Genomic DNA, 22,921 nt, shown 5'->3' with positions numbered 1-22,921 from the left:
AGCACATTGTACTATGTTTTGTATATTAATATATAGTTTAATAAGAATAATTCAAGAGTGGTCATTTCCATCTGATACAAATTATCTAATACAAAGACTTTTCAGATGTCAGGCTCTACCACTGTACATATTCTAAAGTAGTGTAAGGAGATACTCTGGAGCTGGAGAATAGCTCCAGTCTTGTTCCAGTGCAGCTGTGGAGAGAGAGACTCCAGTGGGCAGAGAGTAGAGTATGACTCTGGAGGGATGTCCTTATTTAGTCAATGAGGAGGAATCGACTCTCCAGTCAGGTCCCACTCTGAACACTCAGAGAGCAGTAAGCAAACTAGAAGCTCTCTGAGTCACTCTCACTCCAGGACAGCCAGGGGGGACTGCCCAATTTTCTTTTTTTTTCTTCTCAATTTTTTTTTTTTTAGACCCTAAACTTTTGTTATTTGGACATCAGGACCTTGGAAATAATGTTTATGAAATTTGGACTTTTGCTTTCCCTGGCTTAAGAATGACACCTCAACAGAATAATTGCAGCAATCTGAAAGGAGACAGCGATGCAGTGAGGTCGAGGATACAGGAGCGAGAGAAGGCAAGTGCTTGTGAGCAATAAGAAACAGATTCCTGGATTAGTGCTGCTTGCAAGCCAGGTTATTGATGCCATGCATGAGGAGTGCAGGGCTCCAATGTGTAAAGGAGGAATGTCAGTATTTTATTAGCTTTCCAGCTCCTGCACAGCTTTCAGATGTCTGCTAATTGAGTCTGTCAGTCAGCCTTTTATCGCTGCCATTGCAAAGTCACCGTTCCCCTTTGAAGACGGGCTAAACTTCAACTTAATGAACAACTGTTTACAGAATTGCAATATTTTGCATGCTTCACACAAGCAGGGCAGCTCATTTAGTGCTAAACACTGTTAGTTAAATATGCCACGTCTGTTTATAAAAAGCAGAGTTGTTAGAATAAATTAAGAAATGTCGTCTGAGCAAGTGCACAGCTCCTGAGCCAAACTAGAAGGTATGATCACTTCTTCATCGGACTTTCTCTTTACTCATCTTTCTATTATCTCAACTATTCCCTTTCACAATATTGTTTTCTTATTTCATTTATTCACCTGAACTTAATAATTAAAAAGTCAAATTGAGCTCCACGGGTTATTGTATTGCATGTTTTACCCTTTCAGCACTAAGCAAATGTACAGAACGATAACCCAAGGATAAAAAACTAATAACTTCAGTGTCTTGTAGAAGAAATGGGTACAAACACAACATAAATATGGACATATGGAGGAGTTTTTACTGATCAGCTGTTGTGTGACATTATCATTATTAGACAGCAATAGCTGTTTGCAGTTCTAAGTGGCATTATCTTTCCTAGACCTCTGTACAGGTCTGGAGTGTTGAAAGAGTTCCATTAGTAAAGGTCACAGGACTGTTGTTTCAGTGCTTTAAGGTACATAAGGTTTCATGCTTATTTATTGCATTTTGTAAAAGTAGTGCTGTCACAATCAATCTTTCAATTAAATTCCTTTTACAATCATTATAAAAACTCACTGATTAATAACACGGTGGAAACATGGAAAAGCTTGAATAGAGAACGGTGGTAAATGATAAGCATAGGGACAGAACTGCAAACTGCAAAACAACTGTGTACTTAGCATTGTATAAGGGTAGCACAGTGCAGACTCTGAAACAAGCTGGTATTGTAAAACAACTTCTGCTTGCAAAGTGAGAGAGCGCTCATAACAGAGAAATGCTTCAGTCTCCAGCGCTCTCCGTCCCACTGCTTTCCAAAGACAGCTTCATTGTTAGTAAGTTAGTAACTCCTGCAGTGTTAATAGCTAGGCATTTCCATGTCTGCTGGAATCTGTTGGCTAAGACCAGCAGCGATTGCATTGTCTTATATGAGTAGTTTGGGCTCAAATAGAGGTTTGGGAATTAAAGAGTGGTGTTGGAGATGATAGTTGACAGTGGATGTGGAGTCTTCCTGGCTTTCTACACACAGACACGCCATCAGCGCTATTCATTTAACTCACCCTATTCACACACGTTCCAATAGAGTCAATATTATCTTTCCGTAAGTGCCTTCAAGTGCCTGGGAGGGTGACAGTATCATTTGTCCTGTAATTGGTTTATCTTCATATGATTTATAATGAGCTACTATGCACTTTCCTTTGGGGAAAAGAACAGTTTGGATGACCTCAAAAAATAGCCTTGTCCACTCAAAGTGATCACAAGAAGAGTGTAAGAGACATGGCCAGCTTATATTATTAGTACTTAGAAAAGAACAGATTGGATCACCTCCAACTGATCAGGAATCTAGAACCTGGAACCTAGAAATGACCACTAGAGATGTGCAGTTGAAATTGTTGCCCCTTCTATAGGAAATCTCTATGCAAAACCAGACTTTCAGAGGGAATAAAAAATTCCGCTAATCACCGCTTGTGGTCATTTCTATAACCACCTCGCTTTTAGTCTATTCAGAAGCAGAAGAGGGACATTACTTCAAAAGACAAATGCCTGGTAAAAAAAATATATATATTTAAGCATTAACAACAATAGAAAATTATGTAGAACACACGCACACACACACATGGGAGCTCGCATATCTACTGACACAAGCATGAGGAGCGGGCGTGAATTCAATTCCAAATCCCACATTTTTAGAGGCTCTGTGCTAAAATGTAACCTGATGTGTGAATTTCTCAGCTGGCCAACTGCATTTCCTTGGATGCATTCCTAGAGTGTACGAACGTACACTAAGATAGCATATAGAGAGCCAGCCTCAATGCCTTCTACCCTTTCACCACTATAAACACAGCCTATAATCTTGTCTCCTAATTTGGAAATACATGGGCGCACTGTTCATTCCATGTGCAGAAAGCAGCCAATGCACCACAGGGCACAATATAATGAAAGTATGTACAGACTAATATTTCTTAAACAAATAAGCTTGGCCCTAGTTTCGTGGTGACATTTCATGTTGACACAAAGGTAATCTGAGTGTTTTTTCAGGTTGAAGATATAGGGTCCTGTGGCTTCCTTCTGCCCAGTTCAAGCTGACTTTAACCTCTTCTACTGCCAGGTTGAAAAGCTGCTACCATAATGACATTATGTCTTTGATTTTTTTTTTTAAAGCATGGGTTTGATGGTAATTCTGGATCAACTGAAGACAGAAAAAAAACTGTCAAACTGACAAAAAAATATTGTCTTAAACTCGTAACAACTGGCGAAAGTATTTCTGAACTTGGAGGGAGAAAGCTGGGGGCCACCCCTCTCTCTCCTCCTCTCTGTGCTTAATCCAAATGCCAACTTTAGATAAAAATGTAGAAACTGAATGGGATTTATTCCAGTTAATATTTCAATTAAAATATAAATTTGTTTAATTTGTACGGTTACCTAAGCAGTTAATCAGGGCTGTAAAATTGGATTGGGGATGCAAAGAACTAGTGTTTGCATATTTAACAATAAATAAATAAATAAATATGTAAATAAATGTGTACAGCAACAGTGCTGCGGGAAAGTACCACACGTTTCTGTGCAATGCTAAACAATTATTTTAAGAGGTGCTGACATGGGGAAAGAGAAAAATATATACCATAGGCTAACTTCAGAGAAATACTTTAAATTGAGCATAACTTGCTCCTAGCAGCGATAGGGTTATAAAGGACAGCCACATTCCAATGCATATCCCTCATTTTGAATTAACATGTTTGAATCAATATTTTAAACAAGACTGCTGTTAGTGGGTTTTCTTCAGTCTTGTTCACTGTAAATGGTTCAGATACAGTAGATACAGTATTGATAACCCCTCACATATAAACAGTGTTTTTTTTTTTGTTTGTTTTTTGTTTTTTTTTATTTGATGTAATAGCTTCTTTGTTTTGGTACTTGTTCTCTTTCACTCTCATATTATAAGTATAAATGTGCAGACTGATTCCCCCAATTACATCAGTAGTATTTCTAGGTTGATATTTAAATGTGTTAACTTTATTTCTTGTGTAAGTGTTGAATGGCATTAGTTGTTGTTAAATGTGTTTTTTAACTGAACCCAGGAAAGGGTTAAGTTTGAGCCTTGATTGAAATCCCAGCTCCATGTGAGAATGTGGATGGAATGGATAAAACTGTGGGCCATGATTGGGGGTCCAACCAATTAATTAATCACTCAATTTGGTTTAAATAATGCAGCTCTGTATAAAAGGCTGTAACTGTGTTCAGTCTTGCAAAGATTGGGGTTTAAGAAAGTGTGTTGAAAGGATGCTGTGAAATATGAAACCATGTGAGGGTTTCTTGAAAGGCATTTATTTTATGTTTGTTAAGTAAAAAATGCATTGTTATTTGAAAAATATACTAAAAGAGCATGTTGAAATGTAACCTCTCCATGAACTGAAAATGGAGCAAAATGAAATGTGGTTGTGATAGGTTTCACTGCATTTCCATTGCGATCAATGGCTTTTGTAGCCCTTTCTCCCAATGGAAGCTCCAGACAGAGAAACAGTGAGCTGGTGTTGTATTAACTTGGTCACTGTAAGCCTTCCCATTCCAGGCCTATCTCTCATGAAGCAGGAGTGCATCTCGTAATTGTAGCTACCGATGCCCAGACTAGATTATTATTAGTGGCGTATTTGAGCATGTCAAATTCTACCAGTCAGTGAGAGGAATACGCATCTCTGGTGATATTCACACAGAACAAATGGTCTGGATTAAGTCAAAATGACAGTGCTGCTATAGCCTTGACAATATATAGTTATGGCAGCACCATTAACTTTGATTTCATTCCAGCTCTTGTCTTCTGGAGGGAAATGTAGATGTACAGATTGAATATAATTGGAATAATGTGTTTGTAATTGTAACACTGTGGTTACTATAGCAGCAGAGGTTATCTGCTTGGCTATCCGTATTAATCTTCTGCAGGCACAAATCAGGTGGATTATTTAGTTATGGATATTTGTTTAGCACAGTGAGAAATGTATAACAAGTTGTCATTGTAAAGGGCATGTAACAATTAATGTTTAATAGTAATAAAGACCAGACCAGGCAGAAAGGTTTGGATACCGAATGCCTGTCCTGTGCCAAGTGCAATACGTATTTGAAACTAGAGTAAGAGAAGTTCACTCCTAAACGCAAGAATCTTAGGCTTGTACATTGTTATCCATTAATGAATTAAAGCCTGTATGTGCAAAAGCAGGTATCTGCATATATATATATATATATATATATATATATATATATATATATAGACACACACACACACACACACACACACACACACACCTGGGTACAGGAAACAGATGTTTCAGAGCCAGGATTTTTTTCCCTCACAAACAACCAACTTCTTCCAAAAATATAACCGAAGTAAAAAACATATAGGAAAAACATACCACAATGAGTAAATGAAGATTATTGTCTAGCCTGCACTGCATTATACACAGTACCAACCCTGCTAAGACATCCCACTCTCTTCAATGCATTGTCTGACACCAACTCGGGCCAGCTGCATAAGGAGTTGTAAAAGGTCATCTTTTTTTTTTTTTATCTTACAATTTGAAAGAAAAATCTGATGCAGTAATCTGCAGCTGTTAAAAATTCAGTCTCAACACCAAGGCGTCAAACATCTAAAATGAGATATATTGACACTTTACTGGTACTATCATCATTATATTTTAATGATTTTCAATATAAAACTGGAATTACCTAAAGATCTAAAACTACTCTAGTCTTTCACCTTATTATTACTAAATCAGAAAAAGATGATTCGAGAGTCCTTATGATACCTTGAATTATATGACACAGGGAAGACTAAAGGACTTGTCATGTAATAGCTTTGTAAACAGTACACTACATAAAGCTTGAAATACGTTCTATAATAGGCAGAAAGAAGCTGATAATGTACTTGCTTGAAAACAATAGGTACTGATATGTTTTCTGTTGAAATGCTTTTTGAAATTCAATGAATAAAAATAGTTTGCAGTCATAGCATAAGCAGGCACCTTTGGGAACAGTGCTGTGCACTTCCTAAAACACAAGCGGGAATTTAAATCCCAGTACTAGGGCACGATTCCAACAAAAAGACTTTCTGAAGGGAAAAATGTGACCTGAATTACACAGGCAATCTCTCTCTCTCTTTCTCTCTCTCTCTCTCTCTCTCTCTCTCTCTCTCTCTCTCTCTCTCTCTCTCTCTCAATATTATCTCTATATATATATATATATATATATATATATATATATATATATATATATATAGGAAATAAATACATATGTAAAGAATGCTGGTGAAGTGATCTTGTTTAAAGTTGAATGCTAAATGAACAGGATTGTAAAGGTGTTTCCCTTCAGTACCCACTGGTATTCACTTATGTAAAATTAAAGCTTTCTTTGAAAAGCAACACAGTTATGGCACCTTTGAGACCTCCACAGCACCAAATTGTTAGAAGTAGCATCTACAGTGCAGTTTGATGCAGGTACAAATAATAAAGCATCACTTTAGCACCCATAACTAAGAGAAAAGTGTGAAACACCCACCATCGTTTCATGCCACATAAACCCATGGTTAAACACCTCCACTCTATACAAAACAAAAGAAAAACTAAGATGGTCATCAATTTATTTCATGATGTTACTGAATCCTGCATTTATTTGGCCTATGATAAGTGGAAGGCAGTAAATGCCAAGTACATTTGTACATGTTTTCATAAGAACATACCGGGAATGAGGGACAGTGCAGGATAACTAAGAGGGTGTTGTTTTTTCTTTTTCTTTTTAAAACAGGCTGTGAGTCACGCAGCTCCCTGGTAGCGTATCCTGTTCCATTTCAGAAACAAATGTTTTAATGACAGGTTTTTTTTAATCTCCTGAACCAAGCTACAGGTGCAAGTGTCCTCACTGTCATTTCCAAGTCTGCTTGTGGGAAGTCACTTCATGTCAGACCTCCCATGATCCTACTGTCAAGATGTCTATACACTAGGAGCGTGTTACATCACAAAAGGGTCGTCCCTATGGTGACGGTTCTACACATGCGTTGTTATCTGCTAAACCCCAGACTTTCTTTCAACGTGGTTGTTGTGAGGCTTTATTCACAATAACTGCAATGACCTTTTTATTATATTACATCCATTAAACAGACATGAAAAAAGAGGCAGTCTAGTCAGGGCACCGTGATAAGAATATTTAGAACCGCGGTCCTTGGCAACAAGCCTTCGAAGTGATGTCAGAAAGTCTCCTCCCCCTTTTAAAATCTGTGATACTGTATAGAACCCCACAGCTCAGGTGACGACGTGTTGTTTTTGGGTTTTTTTGTTTTTTGTATAATTGCTATCTCAGTAAATCATTTTGATAAGCTTACCAGTTTTGGTGCTATAGAAATGTGTTATGTATTGTATGTACTTTATTTCTCACTAGCCAACGCTGACTGTTTGCCTGTTACAGCTGCCCCTAAACCCACATATTTCACAAAGTCTTGTAGGAATTTTTTTGTAGCTATATAGTAAAAAATGACAAGGCATTTGACAGAAATGTCCTGTCAGCCACGGTACAGTAGAATATACCTGCACAAAGCTGTTGACTGTATTCTTTCTCTTTCAGAAAATGAAAACGACAATGCAGAGGAGACGGTCTGCCCCCTCAGCCATCAGTAAAGCCCTCAGCAAATCCAGAACACAAAGCAGGTGAGAGCACACGGTAGACTGCTGTCACTGGAGTGTTAACTGGCTCTAAGTGTACTGCGGTGGGAAGTCTAGAGAGTCAGCTGGAAACATGGCAAAACACACAATGGTCTGCTAATGCACAGCACTTTGTACAACAAACAGACAGACCACTGGTTAGTACAGACGCAGCCAATTCTAACAGGTACTGCATTGAGACGAAATGCTCGTTTTCACTCCTGAGGTTCTTTGGTAGCAAGTTATATACACACTCCCTGGTGCTGTGAAACACGTTAACCTCCAGATTGCTGCTCCCACTCAGTCCCAGCGTCACCGGGCTCGTTCCTACAGCCTGGCTTCAGGAACTCGAAGGTTGCTTTCTCTACAGAATTCCTGACTTTATTTGGGTTGTTCTATCATGGAAGCTACTACCAAATAACAAACAAAAAATAAAATAAATAAAATCTAAACAGTGGCTTTTGATATACAGTCCTGGAATTCTAATTGTTGTGCCATCTTGAGTTTGTCTGTAAGTAAACTACTGGAATTTTTTTTTTCTTTTTGTTTACAAAAGTATGGCAGTTTTCCAGGGCAGTGGAGCAGACTGGAGTTCTCAGTATGATGGCTTTGCCTTCACGCTGACGCACAAAGCTACAATGAGACTCAATCAGTTTTATAAGTGCTGGCGTGGGGCCTGAAACCCCCGGCCTACGAGCATTTGAAGTTCATATTGAAATCATATTTGGAAGGGCTCAAGCTGCTGACAATAGCTTGACATCCCTTTGCTCTAACTGCCCACTATCCTGAACGAGAAGAGTGTCCCCTCTTTTATCTTTAAACGACCTGGTCTGTAGCCTAGTACATACATTACTAGTTGTCTGTATCCCATTTTGTGATGGATCTAAAAGGCTGTATAAATAATGCTCAGTTCCAACTCTCTGAGCTCTTGACAGAGTATCACGTACAGAGCCCGGCACCTTGTCATTTTTAAGAGGTTTCAACATTGTTTGTATCATTATCAGGACCAAATTCCAGTCTCAATATAGCGTGATTTACAAACCTCTGAGAAATATGAACAGCCTGTGTTAGAACGCACACCTTTGGCATGTGTTGAGGTATGATGACCATGATATATTGCCAGTCCTTTATCACTGCGCTGGCACTGGAAATTAATAGTAGAGACTTTTTCTATCCAGTGTAATTTATGGATTGACTAATTATTTTGTTTAAAGCACGACTCCTTTGAATTACTGGTGACCGATTTAATGTGATATAGTAAACTATTTTAAAGAAACTAACAACAATCTGGAACAGTTGAATTAACATCAGACTGTTTTATGACTAGGGTCCTATATTTGCTACATTGTTGGTTGGTTTCACAGACACTCGATTTGCACTAAGCCTTCAGGTGATGACATCATTGCTGTCTTTGCATTCTTCCAGGGATGGGCCTCTCTCTCCAGCCTCCACCAACAACGGTTCTCTGATCCGGGCCTTCAGTGGCCAGGACTCAGCGTTCATCATGGAGGAGCGGGTACAGCTCACCACGGGGCTGCAGACACAGGAGAGACACCTCTTCCTCTTCCGTGACATACTTATCATCGCCAAGTCAAAGTAAGCACTGGACAGCACTCTTCCAGGGCCCCTCGATCCACAGCGAAGGCGCAGGAGCACCAAAACAATGGTTTTGAAATGAAAAATGTGTTTATATAAATATTTCCATCAGGATCTCGTGGATCATTTTAAAATTTTGAAAATGATTTGCCTCTGCACTCCTTTGTAATTATTTGGGAGGTTTTTTTTTTTTGCGAAGGGGGGAGGGGGAAGCTAATCTTCTCTTGCTAGCTCACATCTTAATTACTGCCCACCTCATCACTAACGAGAACCACATCTGAAACAATCTGCCTGAGCAATAGATATTGTGCGGGGTTCATGCAAGAGGCAAGGGGTGAATGGAACATCTTGCAGGCATTTGGATGAAACACGTTCCATTTAAGGAAAGATACAGAATCTGGAGGGTGGTTCCTAGAAATCTTTCATCTTTTTGTTTGTCATAAAACACTTTTTTATTTCACCTGACACAGTGCTCATTGACGCAGTGCTGGCCCAGTTTTCCTTCTGGAAATCAGCAACCTAGATTCAACTTTGTGACTAACACCTGTCATATAATGAGCACATGTGTCTAATGTTACAGCAAGGGAGGATTTGAGAACCTTTGAGAATGTTATCTGTCTGAGCTTCCTTATTAAGGAGCTGGTACCTACCTTTTGTTTTAAGATATAGCTGCCAGTGCATATATTTTCCCTACAGTGTTTTTGTTTTACAGTTAGCAAGGTTGCAATTAATGAGAAAGCTAATTTGCAATCAGCTTTGGAATGTCGTTATCCTTTGTAACGAGGAATTGCAATCCTGACAGGGCTACTATTGCCATAAGTGCTATTTACATTAAGTACCTCTAAACACATTGCAATTACACTGCAATTATATTGTTACATATGCTGTCACATTGTAAATACACAACCAAGGGTTTAAATCCTGTCAAATTACAAATCATGCCAGCAACTTCCTACACTGTTAATTATATTGTAAATAAGTGTAATTAAAAGACACTTTGGGTAAAGTGTAACAACATACTGTGCTGTGCAAAATAAAGTTGTACTGCCAACCCTTTTTCACTCTCACACAGGTCCTCATCCAGCCTGAAGCTGAAGCAGCAGGTGCGTGTGTGTGAGCTGTGGATCGCATCCTGCATCGACGTGGTGTCTGAGAGGAAGATGAATCCAGAAACCTCTTTCGTCATTGGCTGGCCAACCACCAACTATGTGGTAACGTTGAGGTATTGCAGATCAAACACACAAGCACAAATTCAGACATTAAACTGCAGGGATGTTTATCAATGAGGTCACCAAACATTTAGACAGAAACTGATTTTTAAAATATATATATATATATATATTCCTTTTGTTACCATCTAAATCATGCAATGTTGCTCCTCCACTGCAAGAGCTCTGTCCCTGAACAAATGTTGGTGTCCCGTATCGAACCAACGAATGTGAGCACTGTGCCTAACCCTAAGTCAAGCAAACGGCATGTGGCTGTATCACGCCATGTGGGAGTGCGAAGATGGTAAAAGACAGCAAATATATTGTTGAAATATCAAGTGTACGTTTAGACCAGGATACGAGGCCTCTTTTAGAAAATGGTTACTGATATATGCTTTCTCTCCAGATTAAAAAAAAAGACAAACATTTTCAAGATCCAGTTTGATTGGCTCAAGACACTTCGTCCATATCGGCTACTCGGGTCCTAGCTTGCTTGAAATGGGATAGTGTTAGGACAATGAGCAAGTCCTTAGTGTGTAAAAACTGTGTCCGATTTTCTTTCAGCTCCTCCGAAGCCAAGGAGAAGTGGCTCCAAGCTCTGCAATGGTAAGGCCTGTTCCACTGTCTGTGCTTTGCAGCATCCGCTTTCAGCTCTGTGCAACCTTGTTCAGCTCTGTGAATTTTCAAACACATTCCTGTAATGTACGGTAACAGATTGTCAATAGCTCAGTATGAGTCGTTAATATCAGATGCCTTTTATATTTAACTAATGTAGTCCCTTCACTTGGCTGTGAAGTTCTCATTTTTCTCTTAAGTAGTTAAAGGCGCATTGGATAAAAGTCTTGAACAGCTTTTCAAAAGGTCTCAGGAATGTTTCTTGCACACAGGCAAATCAATGAAATGAAACGGGACCAATATCAAGAGAAAATCGCCCTTAAAATCATGCTGCTGGATGTGGGGAACCACACTTCGTCAGTAAGTGCCTATATTCGGATACAAGTAGCAGATATTAGTGGAAAATGTAATGTGATAATTGTGGGTCATTTTAAATAACCTTTTGAAGACATTATTTAGTTTTAAGCTTTACTTTCTCAGTGGAATCAATTTTTTTTTCTAGACAATGACTCTGAATGTGGGCAAGACAGACACTGCAGAGAAAGTAATCAAACTCTGCACTCAGCAGCTTGGAAGTCCAGTGAGTATTTAGCAAGTCACTATACTGATTCTGTACACCAGACAGGGGAGCATAATGGAGGTGATTCACGCCATTAATATGCAGGTGCTGTTTGAGTTGAGTATTTAAAAATCAAGCAGGGAAATGGAAAGTCAAGATGGAACATTTAGTTGATATAACCTTCAAATTTATTTTTTAAAAGTATGATATGCATGATATGCCCAGAACATACAGTAAATGTATATTAACCTGGTGACTCATAGGCAGAAGTATTGTATTAGAGAAGAGAGAAAAAAAAAGCAACAACAGCAAAATAAGACTAATACAGTACCATAAGACACAGGATTAAGAATGCATAAAAACCATTAGTATTTTTCGAACATTTTTTGTTGAAATGTAAAGTGTTGTTAGGGTTTATTTAGACTAGAAAAAAGCCACATTGCATTTTTTCTGTGACTCACCACATACACATGCTAGTGAGTGGCATTTCTTTCTAATTTCTCGTGGAAATAGCTGCTAGCATGCTCTAGGAGTGCACGAGTCTGTATGAGAGCACGCTACAGGATGACCATGCCAGCTGTTATCCTAAAGGAATTTCCTTCCCCCTGACGCGGACCCCAGTTATCAGTGGGCTGGCGTTTCCCTTCTCGCCACTGCCTGACGTATTCATCCTCTTCTCTGATTCTGTTCGCCTCTCTCTCACCCACAGGGCCAGCCCAGTGACTACCACCTCTGGGTAATGTCAGGCAAGGAGGAAACCCCCTACCCCCTTATCGGTAAGAGCCAACCCCAGCCATGCAGTCCTGTATAAGGGCCTGGCTTTGTTAACCTACCGCACTGTGCTGTTGGAAATGACTCGGCTGTGTGTCGGATGTGTATGTAGCTGCTGCTGGACCCTCTTTGAAACAGGCTCTTGAGTCTCAAAGGGGCTATCCTGGTCTAAAAATGTGAATTAAATACAGAAATAAATGAACACATGTATTGATCTATACGCAGCTACCTTGTCTAGCCCTGCTGTGTCATGTAGCTCTTTGCAGCCTGTGTTTAATGCATTTAGTGCTGCCCACACTGTAATGCATAGAGTCAGTACACCATGACATTAGCATTAAGGCGACTGCAAGACAGAATGGTTAAATGAGTTACTGAGAAATTAACCTTAATACAAGATAGTCTGCTGGATGAATGAAAATTAAATCCCTTTCACAGGGTCACGTTCTAACATAGCTGAGAACACAAACGTGTTCATTGATTTTGCCATTCATATACTGCTACATGCCTCAATCTTCTCCTTCCAATAACACACCCAGCGCCCTCTAGGGCATGTTAAGAGTATTGCAATGTCTGCTGTCCTCACACACAAGGATGGATTTATGAGTCTCAGTGTTCAACCCCTTATCACAGCCCGCTATGTATTATTTTTTTTTTTTTTTTTTTTTTTTTTACTTTTCTGTATTTTTTATGCAGTACATTAACCAGCATGCATTAAGTGAATATTACATTAGGGCAGCATTGGTGTACTCTTGCTCAAATGCCAGATATTTGCAATGAAAAATGAAGTGGAAATATTCGTCGTAATCTGTGTATCCATGACCTGTAGGTACAGTATTTATTAATGAACATAAGAGAAGCTAAAATGACATAAGGCTGTGTATTTGTATGTTTCTTGGCGAGGATGATGGTTTGAATTTTTAAGTTTAATTCCTTTAATGATGTCTATATAATTTCCACTTGTGTTGCCCAAATTGAGTTTGTCCTGCAAGGATAAGTTACAATAGTAACCAGTGGTTACCGATAACCAAATAAAATGACTTTTAATTAAACAAATGTTTATTTTAATAGACTAGCACTCTGTTCATAGTCAGGTTGATTATGGTTGATACTTACTAGCCCACCAAATTACATCAGCTCAAATTTTAGAAAGCCAGCTGGGAACCTGTGTTAAAAACAGGGTATTGTAAAACCTATGAGCACACAGACACAGACCGTAAAGAATTTAGGGTTACCAGCTCTTAGGAACACATCAGTTTAGTTGTATGCATTTGCACAAGACTCTGTAGTCCAGTTTGGGTAGTTGGGGTTATTTACAAAGTTCATAGCCAACGCCTATGTGGAAGTGGACTGCTTTGTTTAGATTGCTCACCACAGCAGAAATTCCCAGAGACCCAGACTTTACTTTGAAAAAAACGTGGAAAAGTCAGCTTCCTGTTGTTTTAGCCTAACTGGCACCATAGCTGCTAAAAAGAGCTCTATTTTGAGCACAGTCGCTGCTTTGTAAATGTTTCCACAGAAAAAAGAGAAAAAAAAGATATCCATAGCAGCAAAGTTTCAGCACATGCTGCCCCTTGTAGTTACAGCAGCTTTGAACACATATGAACATGTCAGGAATGACTGCTGTTTTGTGATGCTCGATAGCGCAGTGCCTACAATCCAGTACAAGCTGTTTCTTTATAGGTTTTTAATCAGGTTTATAAGGCTCGCAGGTCTGCTGATGTGTCAGCAATAGAACATTCCTTCACGTCTCACTCCTGTGTTCCAGTGCAATGGAAAGTCACTTTGTCTTGTTTCAATTCTCCACCCTTTCACTTGACAACTTTTCCAGCCCAGAACAGAGCTGAAGAAGTTACACTGCCCCCTGGTGCTCATGGAGTACCCATTTAAGCAGTAAGGCCTGACAGGCAGTATTGATGAGAACACCCACACACAGCAGTGTTAATGAGAACATCCAAACAGCACTTCAAGACTGTCAAGACTCGATGTGCAGTCTTAAGTGTTTAATAATTCCATTTTATATCATCTTTCGTGCTGCTGTTTCTCTATTGAAATGTGTTGTCTTTTGAGTTTTGGCTCTATCTTTCTGTAGAACTGGCCTATAAAAATAATATGGTTTCATTATACTTTTTATGACAAAATGCAATAGAAGACATTATAAAAGAGCATTGTTTCTGGTAGTGGCTCCTGTGCAGTGTTTTTTTTTTGTATAACCGGTTGGACTCCTCTTCAACAGGACATGAGCTCCCCTTTAGTATTATCATGAACTGCCTGAGAGACTCTGCAGACCAGCCCTGCAAGGCCAACAACAACATCCTGGCCCCCGATGGGGCCCTTCTCCTGGAGCAGCTCCCCTGGGAGCACCAGTGCCAGTTTATCCTGAAGCCCCGGCCCGTGGCGCGAAGCCACGTTAGGACAGGTACGTGCTTCTGTGAGGGAGGGGCCACAGTTTCAACCAGGAGATTTATCCATTGAGACCAAGTCCTCATTTACAAGGGGGTCCTGGAAAACTATTTTTTAAATAGTACAAATGATGCACTAAAAGCATGCATGGTTCGAACCTTTTGAACAGCCAAATGAACTGAATCCTGAGAGTGTAAACTACGTGGCCAATGCATGTGCTTTCTAACATACTGCACATTGGACAAGAAAATCACATCTCAGTCATACAGCCGACGAGAAGGAGCTTTACCAGATTCAACAGGAAGTGCAAATCAAATCATGCCGATTTCTTTCAAAGTAATTCTTGTTTTCAAAAGCAAGGACATTGTGATTGATTTTCTAAATACTATGTCAAGTATAAATTATCTCCTTATGAGAAAAAAAAAATGCTTTACTCTTTAGAATAAAGGGCTTTGAAAATAACCCCTATTAATTTGGATATTCTAAAGACTTATCTTAGCAACACACTCGTAACAAATCCTGATATCTTCAAGCTTTTGTCTACTTGACTGTTATTTGTAGTTTACCCTTGTAGGCAGTCAATATGTTTTGTTGAATATAAGGACCTGGCTTTGGCTAAGTACTTGAGCAATTGCCAGTAATTAAACTAAACAAAACTGGCCTTGTGGAAGACAAGAGTTTGATCCCTGTTTCTGATTGGGGAGCCAAACCCCTGTCTGGGTCTATTGTAAGTGCCTCAGGCTTCTCCATTCAAGAGTACTTTCCACACAACTGTTTATTTATTCCTTCATGTATTTGTTTATTTATTTGCAAAACTGCATTCTCGAAATACTTTAGAGATAAAAAATACAAGAAAAATGTTATCTCTGTCTCCTAGAGGAAGAAGTGAGTAAATAACTTCCTGTCACGCTACCGCTGACAGGAAATCAAACCAGTCCTGTTCCTCTAATTATGTGTCTTTTTTTTTTTAGTGCTAAATGGGCAGCTAAAAAATGTAAATGAAAGAAAAATGTACCCATGAATCTTCCCCTATGTCCTACTTGATAGTAACAAAATGTTTGTGAGCCTTTTAATTGAATTATTGTCATATGTAATGTAAGTTAGAAAGATTAAAGAATGATGAGAGAGCAGTCTTGATATTCAGTTATGAAACGTAGGCTGCGTTTATAAATAAAACTTTTGTCATCAAATATGTTAAGTTTCTTTTAGTGATTCTAAATCTAGTTCTGAAAAGCGTTGTACGCCACAAAACGGTCTGTTTGGAGATATGGTAGTCACGGCAGTAGAGTTCACCAAGCCACTGAAGAAGTGAGCGATGCTCGTGTTAAACTCTGTACCATGTGACCGGTGTGGCAGCCTGTAACTGACTGTGCATCTCTTTCAGATTCCTTCCAGAAACACATCAAAAGGAAGAAGTCTCTGATAGACTGGGCCTTGCGCAGAGGGAGCAGCAGCCCATCAGACAGTCATTCGGGATCTCCCTCCTCACCCCGCAAGCTGTTCGGCCACTCCCTGCCCTCCATCTGCCCCACTGGAAAACTGCCCAAGCCCATCATGGTGAGCAGGAGCTGGGAGAGCACAAACACTGACCAGTGATCACTGTGTAATATACTGACCGACTAGACTATGTGATGAAGAGATTAGTCTAATCTAGATTTGCAGCTAACAATTGAGGCAATCAGGACTAGGACTGTTTTGTCACTAAGGGGTTTAAACGGAAATTAATGAACTACGTAGAGGTACGTCAAGCAGCACACAGAGGCAGAACTATTTAAATCAAAGCCTGTCAAACCTCAGTCTTTCCTCTCCCTCTCTTTTAGGACATGCTCTGCCTCCTGTACCATGAGGGCCCGTCCACCATGGGCATCTTCAGGCGCTCTGCCAACGCTAAAACCTGCAAGGAGCTGAAGGAGCGTCTGAACTCGGGCCATGCTGTGCAGGTGGAGGGAGAGTCAGTGTTTGTGGCTGCTGCCGTCATCACAGTAAGACATCTTCATGACCTAATTTTCCCCTTTCAGTCACTGAATCCCTGCTGTTACTTCAGCCCAATCCAAAGCAGATGTGGAGGCATGGGACGGAATTAAAGGAGGAATTTAACAGGATATATATTTTAGAGTAATAAAAAAAAGTCACTGTCTTTTTATACTTTTAATATTCATGCTGACGTTTGCCCTCAGCCACACAGATTCCAGAACTGGTGGTCCTCTACGTTCTGTGTTTTGAGCACTCTTGGGTGAAAATAGCATCTGTAAATAAGATTATTTCAGCATGTTCAGACGTGAAGTGTCATACCTGTTAGTCTGACATAAAACAGAAAAGGGAATTTTTTAGACAGTGTTAAGCATTGCAATTGATTGAGAAGATTCCACACACAGGGTGCTATTAATTGATTGCTACCTATCTTTGATAAAGATATACAGCGTGGCATCTTCAAACATTTGTCTTACAGGACTTCCTGCGCAACATTCCTGGCAGTATTCTCTCAGCAGCGCTGTATCACAAGTGGATGGAAGCAATGGAGAGAAATAACTCTGAAGAGAAACTAGAGGTCATAAAAAGGTTTGTAAGATGCTTGCCTGGTTGGATAACTAACTGACCTGCACATTTCTCTGCTTCACTCCACATAGCTTTGCAGTCTAGCCTTAAAAGAATTCCAAAACTAAACAACATAAAACACAAGTTTCCTTTTCCCCTGTCGCAGCTGAATTGAGAGTGTGTTTTTTTTGTTCTATTATTCTGAACAGGCTTGTGGAGAGTCTCCCTGAAGCTAACGTCACCCTGCTTCGCTACCTGTTCGGTCTCCTGCACCACATCGAGAGGAGGTCTGAGGAGAACCAGATGACAGCCTTCAACCTGGCCCTGTGCATCGCTCCCAACATGCTGTGGCTTCCTGTCTCCACGGGGCCCGAGGAAGAGAGCAGATCCACAAGGAAGGTCAGGCTGCACTACAGCGTCTCCGCTTAGTAATGAAGCACAGTGAAAGCATAGGACAGCATTGTAAAGAATAGCAAGGTATGGTAAATCATATCATTAAACATGGCAAACCAGGGTAAGCTATGGCAAATGCATAGTGTAACCAAGTGAAAAGCATATGCAGATATACTGTGGTTAACTTTATAAGGGTCCATTTGGAACTAATATACTTAGGTTGATAGCTACAGAAGTAAACCACCAGGGACACTGGTTTCATTGTATTCTCTGCTTTTTAAAAAGCGCCCATCTTTCGAATTATAAGCACTCTTCAATCCCGGCTTTGAAAAGAGGCTTATATCAAGTTAAGCATCAGTAAGTACGTTTGACTTTGTGTCACATACTTTTCAACAGTAAGAGTGCCCCTTTAAGACATAAGATTATAAATACCATTCAGTTTTGTTTTTTTGGCTTCAGGGTTCTTAAATGTTCTGTTCTCATGCCACCAAACCAGGGAAAAAGGTTCTTTGGCAAGGTTTGCGTGCTATGAAAAGCAAACCATATTTTAGTTTTGTTATAGCAAAATGTCTGCAGTTAGTCAGTGCAGAATGATGTGTTATTTCCTTCACCGCACTTTAGTTTAGACAAATGGCTACATTGGTTTACTATTAACCCTATAAGAAAAGGCATACAATAAGCATTCCATATTAGAGAAGCGCTGTCCACGGTTTTTAAAAAAGATTAAAGCCCAGTTGCATGTGTTGTCTGTCTGCAGTAGGTTTACTTGTTTTTGTATTTCTATTTGAAAAGGTGACTGTTTAACAGATTGTGTTTTCTCCTCTTAGGTTGCCATGCTTGTGCAGCTCCTAATTGAAGAAGCCCCCGCAATCTTCGGGGAAGACATTGTATCGCTCTTTAACAAACCTCACGAGGACCAGCTAAACAGCTCAGAGGATGCATTGGGTGAGCATCAGACAGTTTGCTAAGAATATGCATGCACATATACAGTTCATACATAAACAGACGCATCTACAGAAATGGGGAACATTGAGAAACGTTTGCACTTGTAAGCCAACTAGCAGTTGTTTCCTCAAAGCAAATCTCCTGACATAAATCTGACAAGACACACGTCAGGCTTGATCCTCAAAGGGCGATCTCCCAAGTCTAACAATGCTGCTCAACTCATGACTGCAACTGTTCTGTTGTGGATCTTAATTATCAGCTGATTCAAGGGTTTCTAGTCTGTATGGATTGCTATGCCAAAATACATGGTTCTGGTCCGAATGAACAGCACAATCAGTGACATAGCCATAAACAAGCTCTTTGGACTACGGGCTCTGAAACTATTAACCTTTTTTTTGTAAATTTACATACAATTACAGTAATCAAATCCTGTTTAAATGTATTATTAAAACCCAACCTGCCCAGTTCTAATCCTAAACTGTCGTCTGTTTTGCAGATGAGCATGCCTTTCTTCAGCAGTACTCATCAGATGAATTTGATTCCACCTTTTCGGAACAGGAGAAACTGAAAACACCGAACAGAAAGGAAAGTGACTCCTTCTTCCTTCCCTTAAACGATTCAGTGCTCGAAGAAGAGAAGGAGGACTGGGGGCTGTTGGATGAAATGGACACCTATAAGAAGAAAGCCCTGAATGAAGACAGTGCTTACAGCTGCGATAACCTGGACGAGGTGTCTTTCCGATCCAGCGGGTCAGTCTGCTCGCTCGCCATTCTCCAGAGCATCAGGTCGGCTAGAGACCGCTGCTCCTCGGAGCCCAGCGTGTGCATGAGCTCCCAGCTGCTGAGCAGACTGCATGCGCCTGTAGCACGTCAGTCTAGCTGCGATGCTGCAATGATCCGAGGGCAGACCGACTGCTCCCAGTACATGCAAAAGCTACGGCTAGACAGCCCCAATGTTTTGGAAGGAGAAGCTAGCCCCAGAGTGAATAACAGAACCAAACCTGGCCTGTGGAGGTCTCCACAAATTGCCTCGAGGATCAGGCACCTGGGGCCTCACAGGATGAACGTGTCTAACAGGTCCAGTTTCTCCAGCCTGTCCTCCACAACCACCTCTCCTTCTGTGTCATCCCTGAGCTCTCTGGACAGCGCCTTCTCTTATTGCTCAGACTCTGTGTTCAGCCCAGCCGAGGTCTCCTCACTGCCTCTCACGTTTGGAACTTCCACCAGACTGCAACCCCTTTCTCCAGAGTTTCCCAGCAAGTTCTCCAAAGACTGGAGCATGACCTTGCCGGCGTCTATGGCGAGAGAACCATGCGACTTGGATTGGTATGAAGAGTATGACGAAAAGGACGAGGAGAACAACAGTTGCATCAATGAGACTGAAGATACTGCAGGCGGTCGAGCTCCAGAAGAGGGGCAAGAGGCCTGCTGTGAAAGCACTTTGAGCGTTAACACTTACAGGAGTGCTGAGGACGATGGAGGTGATTCAGAACACAAGGGACAAGAGACAGAACTAAGTCAAGCAGGCATGGGAAAGAACCAAGAGTCCATGGAATTGGAACCAGAGGTTGGGGCTTGTGATAGCGAGTCCAAACCACAGAGAATAGAAACATCAGTGAAGCACATAGAACTGGTTAGACCGAAAACTGGTAAAGATAAGGTGAAGCGCACTAAGATAACATTCTACATGGCCCCAGGCAAAGCAAGAATGAAGAACCGTTCTGAGCAGAATGAGAAAGAAAAGTCCACAATTTCAATGAGTGTGTCGGGCTCAGGTGACGATTCTCTAGTTAGTGCAGGACACCAAAGTCAGACTGTAAAGGTCTACATTCCACAGACTGTTTTTTATGGACAGAACACTCCTCTGGTATTGCAGTCAGTGTCAACGAAGCAGAATTCAGAGGTGCCAAATGTGCAGGTCCAAACTGAAATGAATGGTCCTGCAGTGGCAGCAGCGGGTAGCATTGAACACCTTCCCACTTCAAAGACTCACAGTAAAGCAGCCAGCACAATAAGGCACACCATTCGTATCATACTGCCCGCTTCAGTCAGGAACACTGTCAAGGAATACTTTCTGCATGGCGACGCTAAGAACTGTCACACGGACGCCAAAGCCGTGGAGAAAGAGCTGGTGAGAAGCAAATTGGAATGGCAAAACAGGAAACACACAGGCAAGCCAAAAGAGACCCTCGGTAAAATAGGGTTTGGTGAAGAATCTTTTGTCTGAGCATGCTGATTTTAAGTACATTTGTGAATTCATATTTGACATTCTTTTATTAGATGCGGTGCATGTATCTGAAGTTTTATATGCCATGCCGATTCATGCACTTAACAAAATGAGGTCTGTGACAAAAACACTTTCACTGATATATGAACTTCAGAACAAATGTCATAAGGGTAGCTCCTTTGATATGTAAACACGGTTGATCACAACATGATATTCACTAGTTAACGCATGTTGAAAACACTGACTTGCTTGTGCATTTTCATTGGACAGTGTGGCCTCTGTTTAATATGTACTGCACTATTCAAGAAGGGTACTTGCAGTTTCTCCAAAGGAAACTGTTTTAACAAGAGGAGTCCATGAGGGTCATGCTTTAAGTTTTAAGAAACATTAAAGAGACAATTGGCTAATCTGTTTTATGATCATAAGAGTTCTTCTGGCAAAACACATGGATGGTGCCCTGCTAATTAGTTGTGTAAATTGCCCGACGGAAGATAAATGCCCAGTCCAGTGGGGTAAGCATATCAGTCTGTGCCAATAAAAGGATGCTATTCAAATCAAACATCTGCATTGAAATATTGAGGGACCAGAAGCAGGAGAGCAGTGAGGTTAGGAGAAAGTCACGTGCTGGGAGACAGGGGTGGTGGAGATGGGAGAGAGGGGTGGTTGAGATAGGAGAGAGGGGTGGTTGAGATGGGAGACAGGAGTGTAGCAGGGTTGTCCAGTTGCGGAGGGTAAAGCTGTACGTTTTCAAAGAAATGTTTGGATGAGATGTTTAATTAGAAAGACTCAAAGTTCTGTTGGGAATAAAATGAGTTGTGAGGCAGATGTGGTGGTTTTGAAGAATTAGTTTGGGATTCAGAGTGTTTAAAACATCATTCGACGAGAGTTTACAGGGCATGATACTGTGGGTGTTGAGCATCGATCTTAAACAGAGATACGAGACACGTCTACCCTTCATTACATCGTACTTTCTGGACAGTGCAGCGATTGTTGCCTATCCACAAAGCTTCAACTGGTTTTTTTTTGTCTTTTTTTACTGGTGTTTTATTTTGAATATTTGATTCGCATTTGACAGTTATGTACAGTGCCCTGTGTATGGAATTGTCTAGGCCAGTGAACATGTTGTGTTCCACCCCTGTGCTGTCAGCACCTGTGCCCATTCCAGAGCTGTGGCTGTCAGTAGCCAATCACTGAGAGGTTACGAATGAATTTGTAAAGGAGTTCTGTAACCTTCTTTTTAAAGCTGTCAGTCCGTATTATCATCCTTTAAAGATGCTTCTACTTGTTCACATTGAGATGTGTCTGCTGCATTGTACATTTTGTTTATCCAGCCTGTTTTTTTTTTGTTTGTTTTTTAATAAATGCGTTCTTTATTTTTATTTTTTTTACGACCACAAATAATATATATATGTGTGTGTGTGTGTGTGTGTGTGTGTGTGTGTGTGTGTGTGTGTGTGTGTGTGTGTGATTACTTAACAAATACAAGTATTTCATAACTCAAACTGGGTGTTGGTTAGCTCTCGTTTTCATATATTTAACAAGTTGTTCTGCATAGTTTGCCAAATTAAATTCCTGTGTAATTATGGCTACATGCTGTCCCCTGCTGGCCATTTGACACGTTAGTCTTTTTTTAACAGCCTTCCTGATCCAGTAACGCAGAACAAAGGTGCTTTTTTCAGGGCGATCTTTATCCTTAAAGCAAAGCCCTCAGTTCCTAGGCAGAGGATTTAGTAAAGCAATGTTCCATTCAGTTAGCTGGGACACTTCTTACAAGCCTTTCTGAATAAAAGGTTCTGTGTTCAGGTCAGGAATCTTTATACCTTCCTTTCTTGTTTGTTTTATGTCTGTTTGACCCCGCAACAAGTTCCCACCATTTCAGTTATAACAAACAAAAAAAACACATTTCTGCCAATCTTGAAATTTGCTTGGGCTGTTTATGGGGATACAAACATCAAGTGTGTTATCAGACATACCAGCATTCTCTTTTGTTTGACAGTTTGAACAATGCAATGAATGTTGGAACATAATCAA

General features: G+C 40.4%; 1 protein-coding gene across 1 annotated transcript; it reads left to right on the top strand.

Moving 5' to 3' along the window:
* The first annotated feature begins 301 nt into the window (after nucleotides 1-301).
* Nucleotides 302-22,269, top strand: LOC121318927 (rho GTPase-activating protein 20-like). Its single transcript, XM_041256132.1, has 15 exons — nucleotides 302-580; nucleotides 7,566-7,648; nucleotides 9,068-9,238; nucleotides 10,311-10,460; nucleotides 11,011-11,052; nucleotides 11,334-11,421; nucleotides 11,564-11,641; nucleotides 12,330-12,396; nucleotides 14,625-14,807; nucleotides 16,176-16,348; nucleotides 16,612-16,773; nucleotides 17,241-17,350; nucleotides 17,536-17,725; nucleotides 18,547-18,664; nucleotides 19,161-22,269. Exons 1-15 carry the CDS (start codon nucleotides 500-502, stop codon nucleotides 20,888-20,890), a joined length of 3,426 nt encoding a protein of 1,141 aa, XP_041112066.1. The 5' UTR covers nucleotides 302-499; the 3' UTR covers nucleotides 20,891-22,269.
* The last annotated feature ends 652 nt before the right edge of the window (nucleotides 22,270-22,921 follow it).

This window comes from Polyodon spathula, chromosome 7, assembly GCF_017654505.1.
Source record: "Polyodon spathula isolate WHYD16114869_AA chromosome 7, ASM1765450v1, whole genome shotgun sequence".
Lineage (NCBI taxonomy): Eukaryota > Metazoa > Chordata > Actinopteri > Acipenseriformes > Polyodontidae > Polyodon > Polyodon spathula.
This window is presented reverse-complemented; position numbering and strand designations above follow the sequence as displayed.

Excerpts from the sequence above, each read along its gene's own strand:
- LOC121318927 (XM_041256132.1), top strand. The coding sequence starts at position 500 with ATGACACCTCAACAGAATAATTGCAGCAATCTGAAAGGAGACAGCGAT. Across the intron at positions 7,649-9,067 it reads AAATCCAGAACACAAAGCAG|GGATGGGCCTCTCTCTCCAG; the intron begins GTGAGAGCACAC and ends GCATTCTTCCAG. Across the intron at positions 16,774-17,240 it reads TGGCTGCTGCCGTCATCACA|GACTTCCTGCGCAACATTCC; the intron begins GTAAGACATCTT and ends TTTGTCTTACAG.